At 37.0% G+C, this 14,756-nt stretch overlaps 1 protein-coding gene across 1 annotated transcript in view; it reads left to right on the forward strand.

Moving 5' to 3' along the window:
- Window positions 1-14,756, forward strand: part of EYS (eyes shut homolog) — a 1,801,461-nt gene that overhangs the window by 481,407 nt on the left and 1,305,298 nt on the right. The window contains exons 8-9 of the mRNA XM_026455461.1: window positions 3,719-3,912; window positions 10,300-10,421. Of these exons, the coding sequence (XP_026311246.1) occupies window positions 3,719-3,912; window positions 10,300-10,421 (316 nt within the window). The remainder of the gene's footprint in view (window positions 1-3,718; window positions 3,913-10,299; window positions 10,422-14,756) is intronic.

Consider the following 14,756-nt stretch of genomic DNA (forward strand, 5'->3'; position numbering starts at 1 on the left):
ATATACCTGAGCATCATATTAAACCTGCTGTTGGTCACTGACATGTCACTGGTCTCACATTTCTCTTTTTTTTCCTGTTTTTTAACACATTATATATTAACACAAGCATCTTTGAAATTGGGATGAGCTTTTCACAATAATGATGTCTTAAACACTTTATCGGAGTTTAACTGTCAATTTTTGGTCTCTGTATTAGTTTCCTATAATGGCTGTAACTAATTTTCACAAACTTAAAACTGCACAAGTTTATTATTTTATATATTTGGAGGCCCAACTCTAAAATGAGGTAGGTGTTGTAGGGTTGTGTTGCTTCTGAAGACTTCTATTTTCTTGCCTTTACTAGATTCTAGAGGCTGCCTATATTCCTGGGCTCGTGACCCCTTCCTTGCATCAATCCAAACTCCAGCTTTCATCTTGATGTCTCTCCTTCCTCCTTTAAATATCTTGCCTCTCTCTTATAAAGGCCCTTGGAAGACCCAGTTAGGGCCCACCCACATAAAATAGAATAAGCTTACCATATAAAAATCCTCAACTTAATCACATCTGCAAAATCTTATCGGCCACAAAAGATAGCACTCACAGGTTTCCAGAATTAGGAGCTGGATATCTTTAATGGGGAGGTAGTGAAGGGAGTGGGAGGGCATCAGTTTTTCTACGACCCTTAATGGCACATAAAATAAACTCCCTTAAAGTCGGTGGCATATTATAATTCCTTAAATGTGGTAATGCGTCTCCTTCTTCCCTGCATTTTGTGTTCCACTCATATTGATTTGTTTTCAGTCTCTTGAACTTTCTCACCTTCTGGCCCTCATCCTTCTAGAAAGCTCTCCCCATCCCCTTCTGTATCCCACATGTCTAACCTCGATAATGTGTGATGATTCCTTACGGCTCACTCCAAATATCACCTGTTCAGTAGGCTTTTCAATAGCACTGAATATGTCTTAGTTGCCCTTATATTTGACTGTGTTACTTTTCTGTGCTGAATAACAATTAATCACAAGCTTATATATTTAATACAAGTCACATATTTTATTTTACAATTTCTGCAAGTCGGAAATCTGTATGGCTTAATTGAGTTCTCTACTCATGGTCTCACAAGACTGAAATCAAAAGGTTGACCAGGACTGTGAGCTAATCTAAGGCTCATGTTTCTCTTTCAAGCTCACTGGCTGTTGGTAAAATTTAGTTCCTTGTGATTTTAGAACTCTGGTCTTTCTTCCTTACTGACTGTCTAGAGTGTTCTCAGCTGCTTCAAACCACATGCCATTCCCTGTCTCATAGAGCTTCATAAAATATAGCTTTCATTTGCTTCTTTGAGGCAAATAGGATAATGCCACTGACTTCTTTTAAAGTCTTACCTGATTTAGTCAGGCACACTCAAGATAATGTCTCTTCTGATGGACTCCCTTATGATTCTGGGACTTAATTATATCCACAGTCTTTTCTTTTCTTCCATAATTATTATTTACTTCCGTAAATAATTACGGAGTGACATTCAGTTATATTCACATGTCTTACCCATGTTGATTTATTTATTTAAGAGAGAGAGTCTCACTTTGTTTCCCAGGCTGGAGTGCAGTGGCTCAATCACAGCTTGCTGCAGCCTTGACCTCCCAAACTCAAGTGATCCTTCCATCTTAGCCTCCCAAGTAGTAACTGGGACTATAGGTGTACGTCACCACCTCTTCACACCTCTAGGGGTCTCACTATGTTGCCGAGGCTAGTCTCAAACTTCTGGCCTCAAACAATCCTCCCACCTCGGCCTCCCAAAGTGCTGGGAATACAGTTGTGAGCCACTGCACCCAGCCTCACCCACATTTAAAGCGAGGGAATTATGTACGGTATGTACACTAGTGGTGGAGATCTTGGAAACCATATTGGAATTCTACTCACATAATGACTCTTTAGCACAGGAAATTGACCATGTTTACCACTTATTGCATTTCTTTACTTGCCTATTTGAACTCATCATTGTTCTTTTAAACACCTGCCCCCCACCTCCCTCCCACATCTATCACAGTGCTTGCCACGGAGTAAGGGCTCATTACATATTAGTATAATGAAATAATATACAAATCAACATGATATGGGGGTACAGTGAATTCATGTGTGTTCTGTAAAAGAAAATATGAGTATTTTCTCATATACATTGTTGTTCAGCTACATAATGTTTATAATGTACAAAATTATTTACAAAGCAACAGCTAAATTAACTTCCCACTAGCAAAGCAAAACACCTAGTGTCACAATTAAATATTTAGCAGTAGGTAATTAGAAAGAAAGGATATGCATGGGAACTTTTCATTAAAGACAATTCATTTTTTCTGCATGAGTAGAAGATGTTCATTCAATGCAATTTCCCTTCACAAAAAACTTTGATTATGATAAAATAATATCGAGAAATGTATTACTTGCAATACATTTCAATCTCATAATAGTTTCAGGAAAAGATCTTATTTCTATTTGAATTCTCCATACTGCTAAGCATTGCTTTTGCAAAAAGTAGCCACTTAATAGTTTTTTATTTATTTATTTTTTATTGAAAGACTTTTTTTTTTTTTTTTTTTTTGGGGTACTTGGAAATCGAAGTACTGAGTATCTCCATTTGGGTACAGTTTTTTTGGTCTTATTTTACGGACACTAATGATATCAATTTGGTGCCTTTACTCTACCCATTGTTGATATCCTCAGCAGCTTCTAGGCAGGCCCTCTTACTATTTTTCTTGTGGTCAGAATTGGGAGAGTCACAGGGACACTGGGATTTTATAATTTTTCAAAGTACTATGGTACTTCTCAACTTTGAAAACTTAATCCCTTATCCTAAGTCTTTGTGTTATACCCTTTTCCCTGTACTTGTGAAATTACTGAGAAAACCCAAGCAGTTCAAGGACTTAATGATGACTGTATATTTTCTGCTTTAAAGTATTCAGCCAGGCCTTTTTAGAACCCATGTTTGTACCTATATACTATACATTTTAGTGAATAAGTGACATTATTTTTAAATACTTTCCAAATAGCTAACATCTAATTATTTTTACTATGCCTTGAAAACTGACGCTCAAGTAATAATTTTGCTTTGTTGAAAAAGTTTGTGCTGCTTATACTGTGCTTTTTGTCTGATATGGTTTCTCTCGAATCAAACCATCCTATTTCTTAAATACTTGTGTACATTTTACAGATTGGCAATCACTTTATGCAATTAGATTTTCTGAGTAAAATATTAAAAAAATTCAGGACTGAAGTGTTTCTATTAAGATTAGATGCTTATTATAATGTTCTTTTATCATTTATTTGTTTTGAGAATAGCAAGAAATCCATCAAACAAAGCTTACAGTGGTAGCAACCTCCAGGGTACCAGAAATAAAACATAGGGAGCATCAAATTGTTAATAATCTACTTTCTTAATTGCAATGTCTTCAGAGAACATTGTTGAACAAGAAGTGGGAAGTATGAAGAAATAAAATACAATTTTTTAAAATGCTGTCACTTATCATTGCTACCTGCTGATACTTTGTTAGATGAAGCATAGAAATCATAAATAACATGTATTTCTTAAATTGTAATGTAGAGGGAAAGAGAGAGAGTCACAAGCATAATATGTAAGAGAATAGAAAATAAATTGGAAGCATTTATGCTGAAATATGCCAGGTGAATGACAGCAGTTGCAAGAATTGGTTCATTCGATAAGCACTGGCATTTTGATTCTTTCTTTTCCAAGTCATCACTGTGAATTTGGGCCTTGCAAAGCTAGTAATCCTTGTGAGAATGGAGCTGTGCGTAAAGAGAAAATGGATTTGGAAATGTTTCCCCTTGAGTTCCAGTGCCAGTGTGCCAGCTTTGCAGGTCCACGCTGTGAGATCAATGTCAATGAGCGCAGTTCCAGCCCTTGCCTGCGTGGATATTGCTATGACAGTGAGTTCCTTTAGTGGCTGCAATTGTAGTAGAGCAGACCAATGTAGAATCTAACATAGTAATGGGAGAGTTTGGGATTTAACCAGGATTATTTACTGACTTTAGCCTGGCTTGAACATCAAAGTCAATGTCAGTTATCTTCACTAAGTACCCCCAATTTCTGATAAATCCATTCATATTTTTGTGAGTGCAGCAAACAAGGAAATCTGATGAAATGTGACTTTTCCTTTCTTGTGTGAGAATTAGCCTTTGAAAATTTGTTTGAAATGGTAGAATTTAAAAAAAATATTCACTCTTAGGCATGAGAAAGCATTCTTTACAATATTCAAAATAACATTAGTTTATCCTATTTTATACATATACACCTCACACACTCACACTTCTTCCTACTGAAATTTATATTCCTAAAAAATATAAATTTATAAAGGAAAAAGAAGACAGGAAGAAAAAAAGGAAAGAGGGAAAAGTAAGATGGAAACATGGATTTTTCTGTGGAAGAATATGCCTAAAATGGGTAATTTTGTTGAGACACAGGAAAATGGAATGACATCATACACAGAATGTGGCTGAAGCATGAAGAGGAGAAACAGAAATAAACAAAGGTCTAGAAGGGTGTTGCAAAAAGTATCTTATTTGTTTTTATCTCACCTTCTTTAAAACATATTTCTACATGATCCCTCAGTATATGAGTAAATAGTTAAAATTAAAACCTCATTTCTAAAGAAAGTTGTGTTATTGTCTTTTTATTTAGAAATAGTAGGATTTAACTCAAATTTTAAATTTGTGTCTTAAAACAAGTGCCCTGCAAATAAAAGCCAACATCAAGGCAACTGAATTTTGTAAATTGGGTGAAGCCACCCAGATTTAAAACAATAGGTAGTGGTGGGGTCCTAGCAAACTGAAATATCTATATAGATACTAATATCATGTTAATTTTCTAACATTGTGCCAGCTAAGCAAAACAGTTCTGTGGACTATATGCCATCTTTTTGCTGCTCTTGATATAAATCACCAAGCTATTATTTTTGTTCCAGACTTTGGCACTTCAAAGATTGTATTTTAAAATTTCTGAAATTCTCAAATTACCTTGAAATAAGTCAGTATTATATCATTTCTGAGCTCAAACCCACAGGTATCTGGTGAGGAATGATACTTAAAAAAGATTCATGTCTTTTTAACTATCGCATGGCAGAGAGAGAAGTTAGTTTTTTTGTTTTTGAAATACGTAGGCAGCCCTACTATAATGACTACATATAGGCAATTTAAATTTAAATTGTTCACATTGATTAACAATGTATTATATTTGACTTTTAGAAGTTCTTTGTAAATATTTTAATGTGTATTTTTTCCAAGATAAGAAAATGCAGTTTATAATGTTACTTATAATGCAATACTGCCTATTAAAATTTTTGATACCACAATATATTATGGGAAATGTAAAATTTGAATATCTAACATATTAATGTGTTTCATCATACAATCATTCATAATATATTTTGGGCCCCATCTAAGGATATTTAGGTACCAGGGAACTAAAATATTTATTAAAATTTATATCACACATGTAGAATGTTATCAGAATGAAACTAAGACACTAGATTCTTCATACTTTCTCTGAAATAAAATAGTGTAGGAAGCTAAACTTTCTGAATTCTAGTTAATAGTGATACAGACAGGAGACAGGGAAATACTGGTTAGAAGAAGGTAGTTTCCTGGCAAAGGTCGCATCCTCAAGCCTGGATAACCGTGGCCATACATGAGAACAGGCATTCCTGTTTTTCCACCCAAAAAGTTGCCTTTTGCCTGCCATGCTCCCTATTCTGTACCCATATAAATGCTGAACCCCAGATTCCAGAGTGAACCGGAAGATGAGGAGATAAGACAAGCAGACAAATGGACTATGCAGCAGAGAAAGAGAGAAGAGGAGGAACATATGAATACAAAGAGGAGTTCAGGAGTGGTCAGAGAGGAGTTTGGCCACTGTACGGCCCAACTCCAGGGAAAGATTATCTTCCCACTCCCTCCCCCACTTGCACTTCCCCATCCATCCTGCTGAGAGCCACCTCCACCACTCAAGACCTCTCATTCATCCTTCACGCCCGTGTGTGACCCGAATCTTCCTGGATGTTGGGCAAGAGCTCGGGATACAGAAAGCTGTCACACTGACCCTCTGCCCTTGTGAAAAGACAGAGGGTCCGTTGAGCTGGTTAACCGTTAAAGCTATCTGCGGACAGCAAAGCTAAGAAAACATTGTAACACTGGGGTTTCAGGTACCCATCCCTAGACACTACCACAGGTCCAGAGCCCAAAGTGCTCACCCTGGACTACACCTGCCTATCTGCGTGGTCTCCCTCCCCCAAGAGGTTTTAGCAGCTGTGCAACTAAACGGGCCAGTCACACCACTGTTGCATGTCCTGCAAGAGGGATCAGGGAGCTCTACCATGTCAATAGTACTTATTACAGGACTATATATGAGAAAACACGCGTATATATGTGTGTGTGTGTGTGTGTGTGAGTCTGTAAATCTCGAACAGCATTATACGGTTGTTCACCATTTTGTTGCTACATTGTTTGTTTTGTTTTGTTTTGTTTTGTTTTTGAGATGGAGTCTCGCTCTGTCTCCCAGACTGGAGTGCAGTGGCACGAACTAGACTCACTGCAACCTCTGTCTCCCAGGTTCAAGCAATTCTTCTGCCTCAGCCTCCTGAGTAGCTGAGACTACAGGCATGTGCCACAAGCCCAGCTAAATTTTTTTTATTTTTAGTAGAGATGGGGTTTCACTGTGTTGGTCAGGCTGGTCTTGAACTCCTGACCTCAAATGATCCTCCCACCTCGACCTCCCGAAGTGTTGGGATTACAGGTGTGAGCCAGCATGCCCGGCCTGCTGTTACAGTTTTAAAATACCTCTGTATATTCCACCGAAAAGTTTTATCACATTTCAAACTTTCGTTCAGTATAACCAGTATATATGATATCTGGTACATAGTTAAGTATAAAATGAATAATACATCCAGATTCATAGAGGGCCTATTTTAAGAAAATTTGGCCTCAAAATAGTAGCATGAAATATTTACAAACACAGACTAATACCAATGCAGTTGAAATAGGAAATGTTCCTTTGTCCCCCTTGCAGGGTGTGTGACAGGAGGAGTGGCTTGCTTCCTCAGTGCCCCATTCCTCTAGGAGAGTATATAGATGGGCAGGATGTGGGGCTCTGACTCTACATCCTGAGGATGTGAGGTGGATGTGTAGGGGTGTATGTGTAGGGGTGAATGTTTACAGCTCCTGAAGCCCCAGTGGACGTGTGTTAAAGGGTGCTCATTTAGTTTTGCTCTTTTAGTTTTGCCATCTATAGGCGGCTTGTGTTAACCAGCTCCATTAGACCCTCTACCTTGTCACAAAGACAGAGGGCTCTCTGTATACAAGGTTCTTGCCTTGGTGTACCGGAAGAATCAGATCACATCTGGGCTTGTAGAATGAGTGCAAGGTTTTATTGAGTGGAAGTAAATCTCAGACAATGGGAACTAGAAGGGAGATGGTTTTCCAAGGGAAAAACCTCAGACTGCTCGGCAGCCTGGGCTCTCCTCTGACTGCCCTGACAAAACTCCATGTCCTTCTGGGACTCGGTGGCCTGCCAGCATGCCGGTGCTTGTCGGGGCATTCCTCTTGATGTCCAGCCACCTATGTGTTCCTCTGCTGATGGTACACCTCTTAATGTCCAGGTACACTGTGTCTTCTTCCCTTGATGTGTTCCTCACTACATCCAGACACGTGTCTCTGCCTGCTAGGGTCTCCGGGGTTTTTATAGGCACAGGATGGGGGTAGGGTGGGCCAGGGTGGTCTTGGGAAATGAAACATTCTGGCATGAAGGCAGGAGTACCAATCCTCACCTAGGTCCATGAGGATGGAGCCCTAGCCAGGGACCATGCCCTCCTCTACCCAGCACTTCCCTTCCCCCTTCTGTATCATTTAAAAGGACCACACTCCTCTCATCCCAGCACTTCCGTATCACAGTGAGTAGATTCTCTGTTAAAAACAACAACAATCCAGAGCAAGACTATAACCATCATTCTTAGCAAACTATCACAAGAAGAGAAAACCAAACACCGCATGTTCTCACTCATAGGTGGGAACTGAACAATGAGCTCACTTGGACTCGGGAAGGGGAACATCACACACTGGGGCCTATCATGGGGAGGGGGGAGGGAGGAGGGATTGCATTGGGGAGTTATACCTGATATAAATGATGAATTGATGGGTGCTGATGAGTTGATGAGTGCAGCACACCAACATGGCACATATATACATATGTAACAAACCTGCACGTTATGCACATGTACCCTAGAACTTAAAGTATAATAATAATAATAATAATAAAAAGACTATGTGTGTAACATGTCTTTCCTATGAAATGGTTATTGGCTATCACATAGCCCCATAGTTAACAAATTACATGTGAGAAAAACCCTCTGCTTTTTGTTACTTTGTTTTTAATATTTAAATTGCTTCTCTCTTCTTTGCAGTATCCAATTTCCCTTTGGTATCCAATTTAGTTCTCTAGGTTCTCTTTTGGCACTTAGTCCATTTAGTGATTTTTATTCCAGAATAAAGTATTAGAAACACGTTCCTTGTCTGTATTAATCTATGTTAGAAACACATTTATTGACAGTGAAAGCATGCTTTATTTTCTTAACAGTCTGTTTCCAGATACTTTGTTTGTTCAAAGTTACCTTTTGTTGTCCTTCGCCTTTAATGTAATTTATAATTTGTCTTCATAGAACATGTAACATCAATGCTGAAAGTTAATTTGACTCCAGTTGTTTGTTACTTGTCAGAATACATCAGTATCCAAACGTAAATAATAACCATAAGTGTAATTTTAAATATTGTTGTGATTGATGACACTCCACAATGTCTTAATTATATATTGTATAATATGTGGTTTTAATCTGTTAAAATACAAAATACCATGTGTAACACAGAAAGAAGCACAGATTGACATCATTTTATCACATTAATTCATTTACAAATATATCTTTTTATTAATAATTTGTAGTCAATGACAGGTTAAAAACTAGGTGCTAGATAAAAAAATAGAAAGTACAACAGAAGTAAAATCCTGTCTAAGGAGCTGCCTATTCTTATGTATTTCACTAGTCTCTTACGGATGTCTATGACTACCCTGTTCTCCTAGAGGCCCTAGTGACATATGTTGTACAAAACATGGCTGCAGAAATCTAGAAGCTACATAAATTTCTTACAGTGCATTAAAAATGTTTTTGCCACTGAAGACCTAAGCATTTAATGAGAGTAATAGCAAGAACATTCACAGAGGCGTAATGGCAGTATAGATTTCATGGTAAATCTCAGGGATAATGAAGAACTCAGGGACTGACTGTAAGTAGTTATAAATTGGTGCCTGCTCCAACTGCAATTCATACTGTCACTACTTCCTTGAGAGGCTTCAGACACCATTCTTTTTCATCATTAAAGGTAAAATGAAGAACAAATTTTGATCATTATTTTAAAAAGATTTTGATGAAACGTGAAAGCTCTTTTTAACTAAGAAGTAAGTAGCTTATTATCAACTTCGAGATCACAATGCACTTTAATATATTCTGTCATACATAGAACTTTAACAACTGAACAATTAAGGTCTTGTTTATTAAATCTAAAACAACTTGGGAAAATTAAATGATACTAGAGTAACCTATTTATCATATATATTGTATACTGCCAAAAACAAGAGAGAGCAAATAAAATTGCATATTTTCATTGTTGCTTTGCAAACTGTTACCAAATGTCCATTGTAATTGTTCTTATTTCAACTAATTGGAGTTTTTTTTTTGTTTTTTATTTTTTTTATTATTATTAAGTTAAATAGAACTGGCCAGGCGCGGTGGCTCAAGCCTGTAATCCCAGCACTTTGGGAGGCCGAGATGAGTGGATCACGAGGTCAGGAGATCGAGACCATCCTGGTTAACACGGTGAAACCCCATCTCTACTAAAAATACAAAAAACTAGCTGGGCGAGGTGACGGGCACCTGTAGTCCGAGCTACTCGGGAGCCTGAGGCAGGAGAATGTCATGAACCCCGGAGGCGGAGCTTGCAGTGAGCTGAGATCCGGCCACTGCACTCCAGACTGGGTGACAGAGCGAGACTCCGCCTCAAAAAAAAAAAAAAAAAAAAAAAAGTTAAATAGAACTGAGTAAGATGGTTATTTAGAAAATATCATAGAGGACTATGTAACAGATTAAATATGATAATTCACACTTTATTTGGTTAAAAGCAAAATGTATAAATGATTATAGAATTTTAGACTAATTATCTTTACCTGTACTAAGGTTAAAGGAATGTTAAGAGTTTTCTCTTTTCTGTTGTTTCTAGCTGTTGATGGCTTTTCCTGCTTATGCAATCCAGGCTATGCTGGAATAGGATGTGAACAGGACATTGATGACTGCATCCTGAATGCCTTTGAGCACAATTCTACCTACAAAGATCTGCATCTCGTTAGTATCCACTGGTCTTTTATATACCTAAATGTGGACTAATATAATTTAACCCCTCCCTACAAATAGAGTGAGCTTTTGCCTATGTGTTAGGTTAGTGTGTATATATATATATATTACATATGCTTACTTCTCAAGATTAGAAAACAGAAACTCAGGCAACATTTTTTTTTTTTTTATGTAGTAAAACATGTTCTATTCTCCACTCTATACAAGTTGGCTTAAATATTATATAACAAATGGTTCACTTATTATATTCACAACTTGTGGCAATATTGAATTTGTATAACATTTCAGAAATTATTCTGAAAGGCACTGTGTGAGTCTTACAGCCACCTATTTTTATCTAACTCATGGTATTACATTCACACATATATTTCATTATCATTATCTTAAATTTCACTCTGACCTCCATCTCATATTACATATTTCCAGTTTCCTTCACTCATCAGTTGGTGTTGTCCCTTCAGTACATATTCATTTGTCACTGCCTTTGTCACAAGCATGTTCCATTCTGCCTTAAACGATCTGTGACATGGTTGGCAATTGATTTGGGATCCCCTCTGGCTCCTCATTTCTCAGAAAGCCTGACATAAAAAATATCTACTCAAGGTGGACTCACTCACTGACTGGCTTCAGAAAATAAACAGCATACAACACAAGTCAATGCTACAATACTAATCCAGGCTTATAGTTTATTACTTAACAACAGAACTGATATTTGCAAGAGGAGTATACTTGTTGAAGTTAGAAAACAAAGCTTTGAAAGCAAACCTTTGAAAAGTCAATATGGTTTCAGTCAACACATATTTTGACTATCAGTGCACTGACATCATTTTTTTTTTTTTTTAAATAAAAGGAACACTTGTGGCAAACTGATTTTTCCCACAAGGACTGCAGATACCTAAAGGAATAACTGTAACTCACATTTAGGTATCCATGACCAGAAACAGAGTTGCTCCAGAGGTTGTCTAGCCACTTTTCAGGTATTTGTGGCTGTCTGGATGCTTGGTCTTGGTCCATGTCACATGCTTTATCTAAGGCAGTCATGTTAATCACATCCCACTCTTGGGGATTCCTTTAGAAATGGACATGTGACACTATGCTGGTCTCTGAGGCAAGGGAGGCACTCTTTCTGAGGAAAGATTTCCTCACCTGCTCTTAGAATGTGAGTCAGAAGTATGCCTGACCTCTTCCATACCTTCTAACATCTAGATTTATGTAGTTACTGTTACCATTTTGAGGTCCTAAAGCAAGATGGAGGGTGTATGTAGTAGATTAGACTATCACTATTAACCATTTAAATAATAATATAATAAACTATTAGTCAATATATTATTAGTGAGTACCCTGAAAACAGCAGATCCTAGAGATAGAAGAAATCTGGTCTGTGACCAACTGTTGAACTCTTGACTGAACTTTTCGGGTTGCCTGCCCAACCTCTGGACCTAATATATTTGATCCTTATGGCCTCTTGTTTAATATTGCTTAAGTCAGAGTTCCTTTTACTTGTAGGTAAATCATCTAATGTAAACATCCATAATGTAATTAAGCTCTTTTTTAGGCTGTGATTTTGGCAGTGACTTCAGCAATAATATGAGTTTATTACACAAGAAAGAACCCCATACCTGTAATCATAAGAGTCCACTTACAGACCTGACACTGCCACAAATATTCTGTGGGACACTAAGCCAGTCATTTCACAAGTCAAGGAGTACCACTTTAGATGCTTCCCTATACCAAATAACAGAACTTCCAAGTATATTATTGTCTCATTTATCTATTTTATGAATTGCCACTAAAAAGCTATTCCAACTAACTTTAGTATCAGTTTAAAATCTTGACTCCTATTTCCAGAAATTATGATAATAAGAATATGGGGTGGGGAGGGGAAGCAGAAAGAAACAGGTTGAAGAAGAGATAAAGTTCTCATCTTATTAACTGGTTTAAATATATTTTAACATAAAGAGACGATTGAAATTATCTAACTCCTAACTGTAAGTCATATATCAACTTCAAGAACAGAAATGTCATCGTACTGGTGATATCCTTCCAAGAAAAGGTTTTATGGAGACCACAGATTGCTTAAAATATTAAAGTTCAAAGCATTTCATAACTTTCAGATATTGTGTCTGGGGCCTAAAGACTACCCTCAGGTTTGCTAATGTACAAGAGGAACTGAGAAAAACTGCTTTACTTCTTGCTAGGGTTTATTACAATAAAAGTTACAGATTAAAATTAGTGAAGGGAAAGACACATAAGATAAAGTCTAAGAGAAAGCAGGTACAATCTTCCAGGTGTTATTCTCCCACTGGAGTTGCATGAAAGTACTTGAAATATTTTCACAGAAACAATGTAGGGCAACATATATAAAGTGTAACCAACCAAGGAAGCTCCCAAAAGCCTTGTTGTCTATGGTTTTCCTTGTAGGTCAGTAATGATGACATGAAGCACCTGCGTAACTGACCTTAGCTAATCAGTCTCCAGCTCCTGCAGGCGCCAAGCTGATGCAGCATGGCCCAAAACCCCAGGCATATAAAAAAAGGGCTGCCAGCATAAATCACATCTAATTAGCATAAACTATTTGGCACAGCTCGAGGTCTCAGGTATCAAAGACATTATTATCCGTCAGGATATTCCAAATTCAGAGGTTATCTCCCAGGAGCCAGTAAAGGACCCGTCCTTTCGATGGAATATATATAGGCTTGAGCCCTCAATTTTGACTTAACACTTTCTTGCACAAATTTCTTGTTAAATATTACCTTTTTGTGTATGAATAAATAGTATATTATTGGAAAACAATGCATGCTATAATAATAAAACAAAAATAGTACAAAGATACTAACTCATATAAAAAGAGCCAAAACTCATATTTTTAAGACAAAGCCTGGAATGGACATCATACATAATTTTTTGAGTTTCATATTTACTTGCTTTTAGTAACTCATTGGTAAAAGAACCACCATAAAATGCTGAAGCATTTGAATTGGAAGATAAAATTAGAAGGGCACAGAGTTGGATTTTTCTGCAGAATATTTAATACTCTTAAAAAACAGGAAGATGATTTATTTAATCTATAAAACATTCGCATTTGCCTAAAGAGTCACTGACCTGATTGTTGTATGAGCCAGACCGTCCAGATCAACTCAGGCAATCCCACTGACATGTGGCTTGCATCTTCTTTGAACCTGGCGTGTGTATAGCTTCAAATTAACATTTTTATATTTACAGCATTTTCTTTTGATTACATTGCAGCATCATGATGTTGAATTTAGATGAAAAGCAGAAAATAAGAAGACTTCAAATCCACAGTAGGAAATGATTTGTAACAATGAGCCAGTTTTCTTCTTTTCCTTTCTTTATGGTTCAGTAAATCTAAGAAAATAGTAGGAGGAAAAAAATAATCTTTTGAATATCTAGCATATAATATAATACAAATGTTAAGAATGTGTATAGTAAGACCTATTCCCTAGTGCAACTTTGTTAGGTATATTTGAGAGTAACTATTTCTTTGTGGTTAAATATGTATGATCAAATTAATCTAGTATTTCCCCCTCTCATTTTAGTTTTGTTTTCCTCTGTATCTTACATGAATAATGAATGCTTAATTTTTATAACAGCAGAGGAAGCAAAAATAGTGCAGTAGAACTAATGTGGAAAGAACAACTCTGCAATATATAAATATACATACATATATATGTATATATAACTATCACACACACACACACACATACACGTATACTACAGGTTTAACTTTTCCCCCAAACATTCAGATGCAAAGACAAACTGAATTTATATGTGTTCTAAAAAAAAATAAAACTACCTTTACCTTCATCCACTGTATGGTTGAAAATCCATGTCAGTTATTTGAGAGTTGCTCATTTCCTTCCCTTGGTATTCGAGTAAACCCTGGGGGTAGATCAATCCAGAATTAATGGAGAACAGCCATTGCTATACAGTTCATCTTGACTCCTACTAAAATGCCTATGTGGTATCTCCATTTTCCTTTCAAAAATATATTAATCTGTGAAATGGTTTCAATGCTTGCCTACCAAATGTGGCTCCCAGGACCTTCTCTGTACCCTTGCCTTCAAGGGCATGTTGCTTAGCTAATCGGTGGTCAGGTTCCAGTTGTGTCATCAGTATACCAAGTTGGAGCCACAAAAACCTCTAGGTTCTGTTCTCTCTCCAGAAATACAAACTCCCCATCAGTGCGGAATCAATCCAACTGCACTCTGTCCAAATACTAAAGCCTTCATTTCTTTCATACCCTCCTTCTCCATAAAGATTTGCTTAATCACATTTGTTGGAAATTAACACAGAGAATGTGACTCA

This window comes from Piliocolobus tephrosceles, chromosome 5, assembly GCF_002776525.5.
Source record: "Piliocolobus tephrosceles isolate RC106 chromosome 5, ASM277652v3, whole genome shotgun sequence".
Taxonomy (NCBI): Eukaryota; Metazoa; Chordata; class Mammalia; order Primates; family Cercopithecidae; genus Piliocolobus; species Piliocolobus tephrosceles.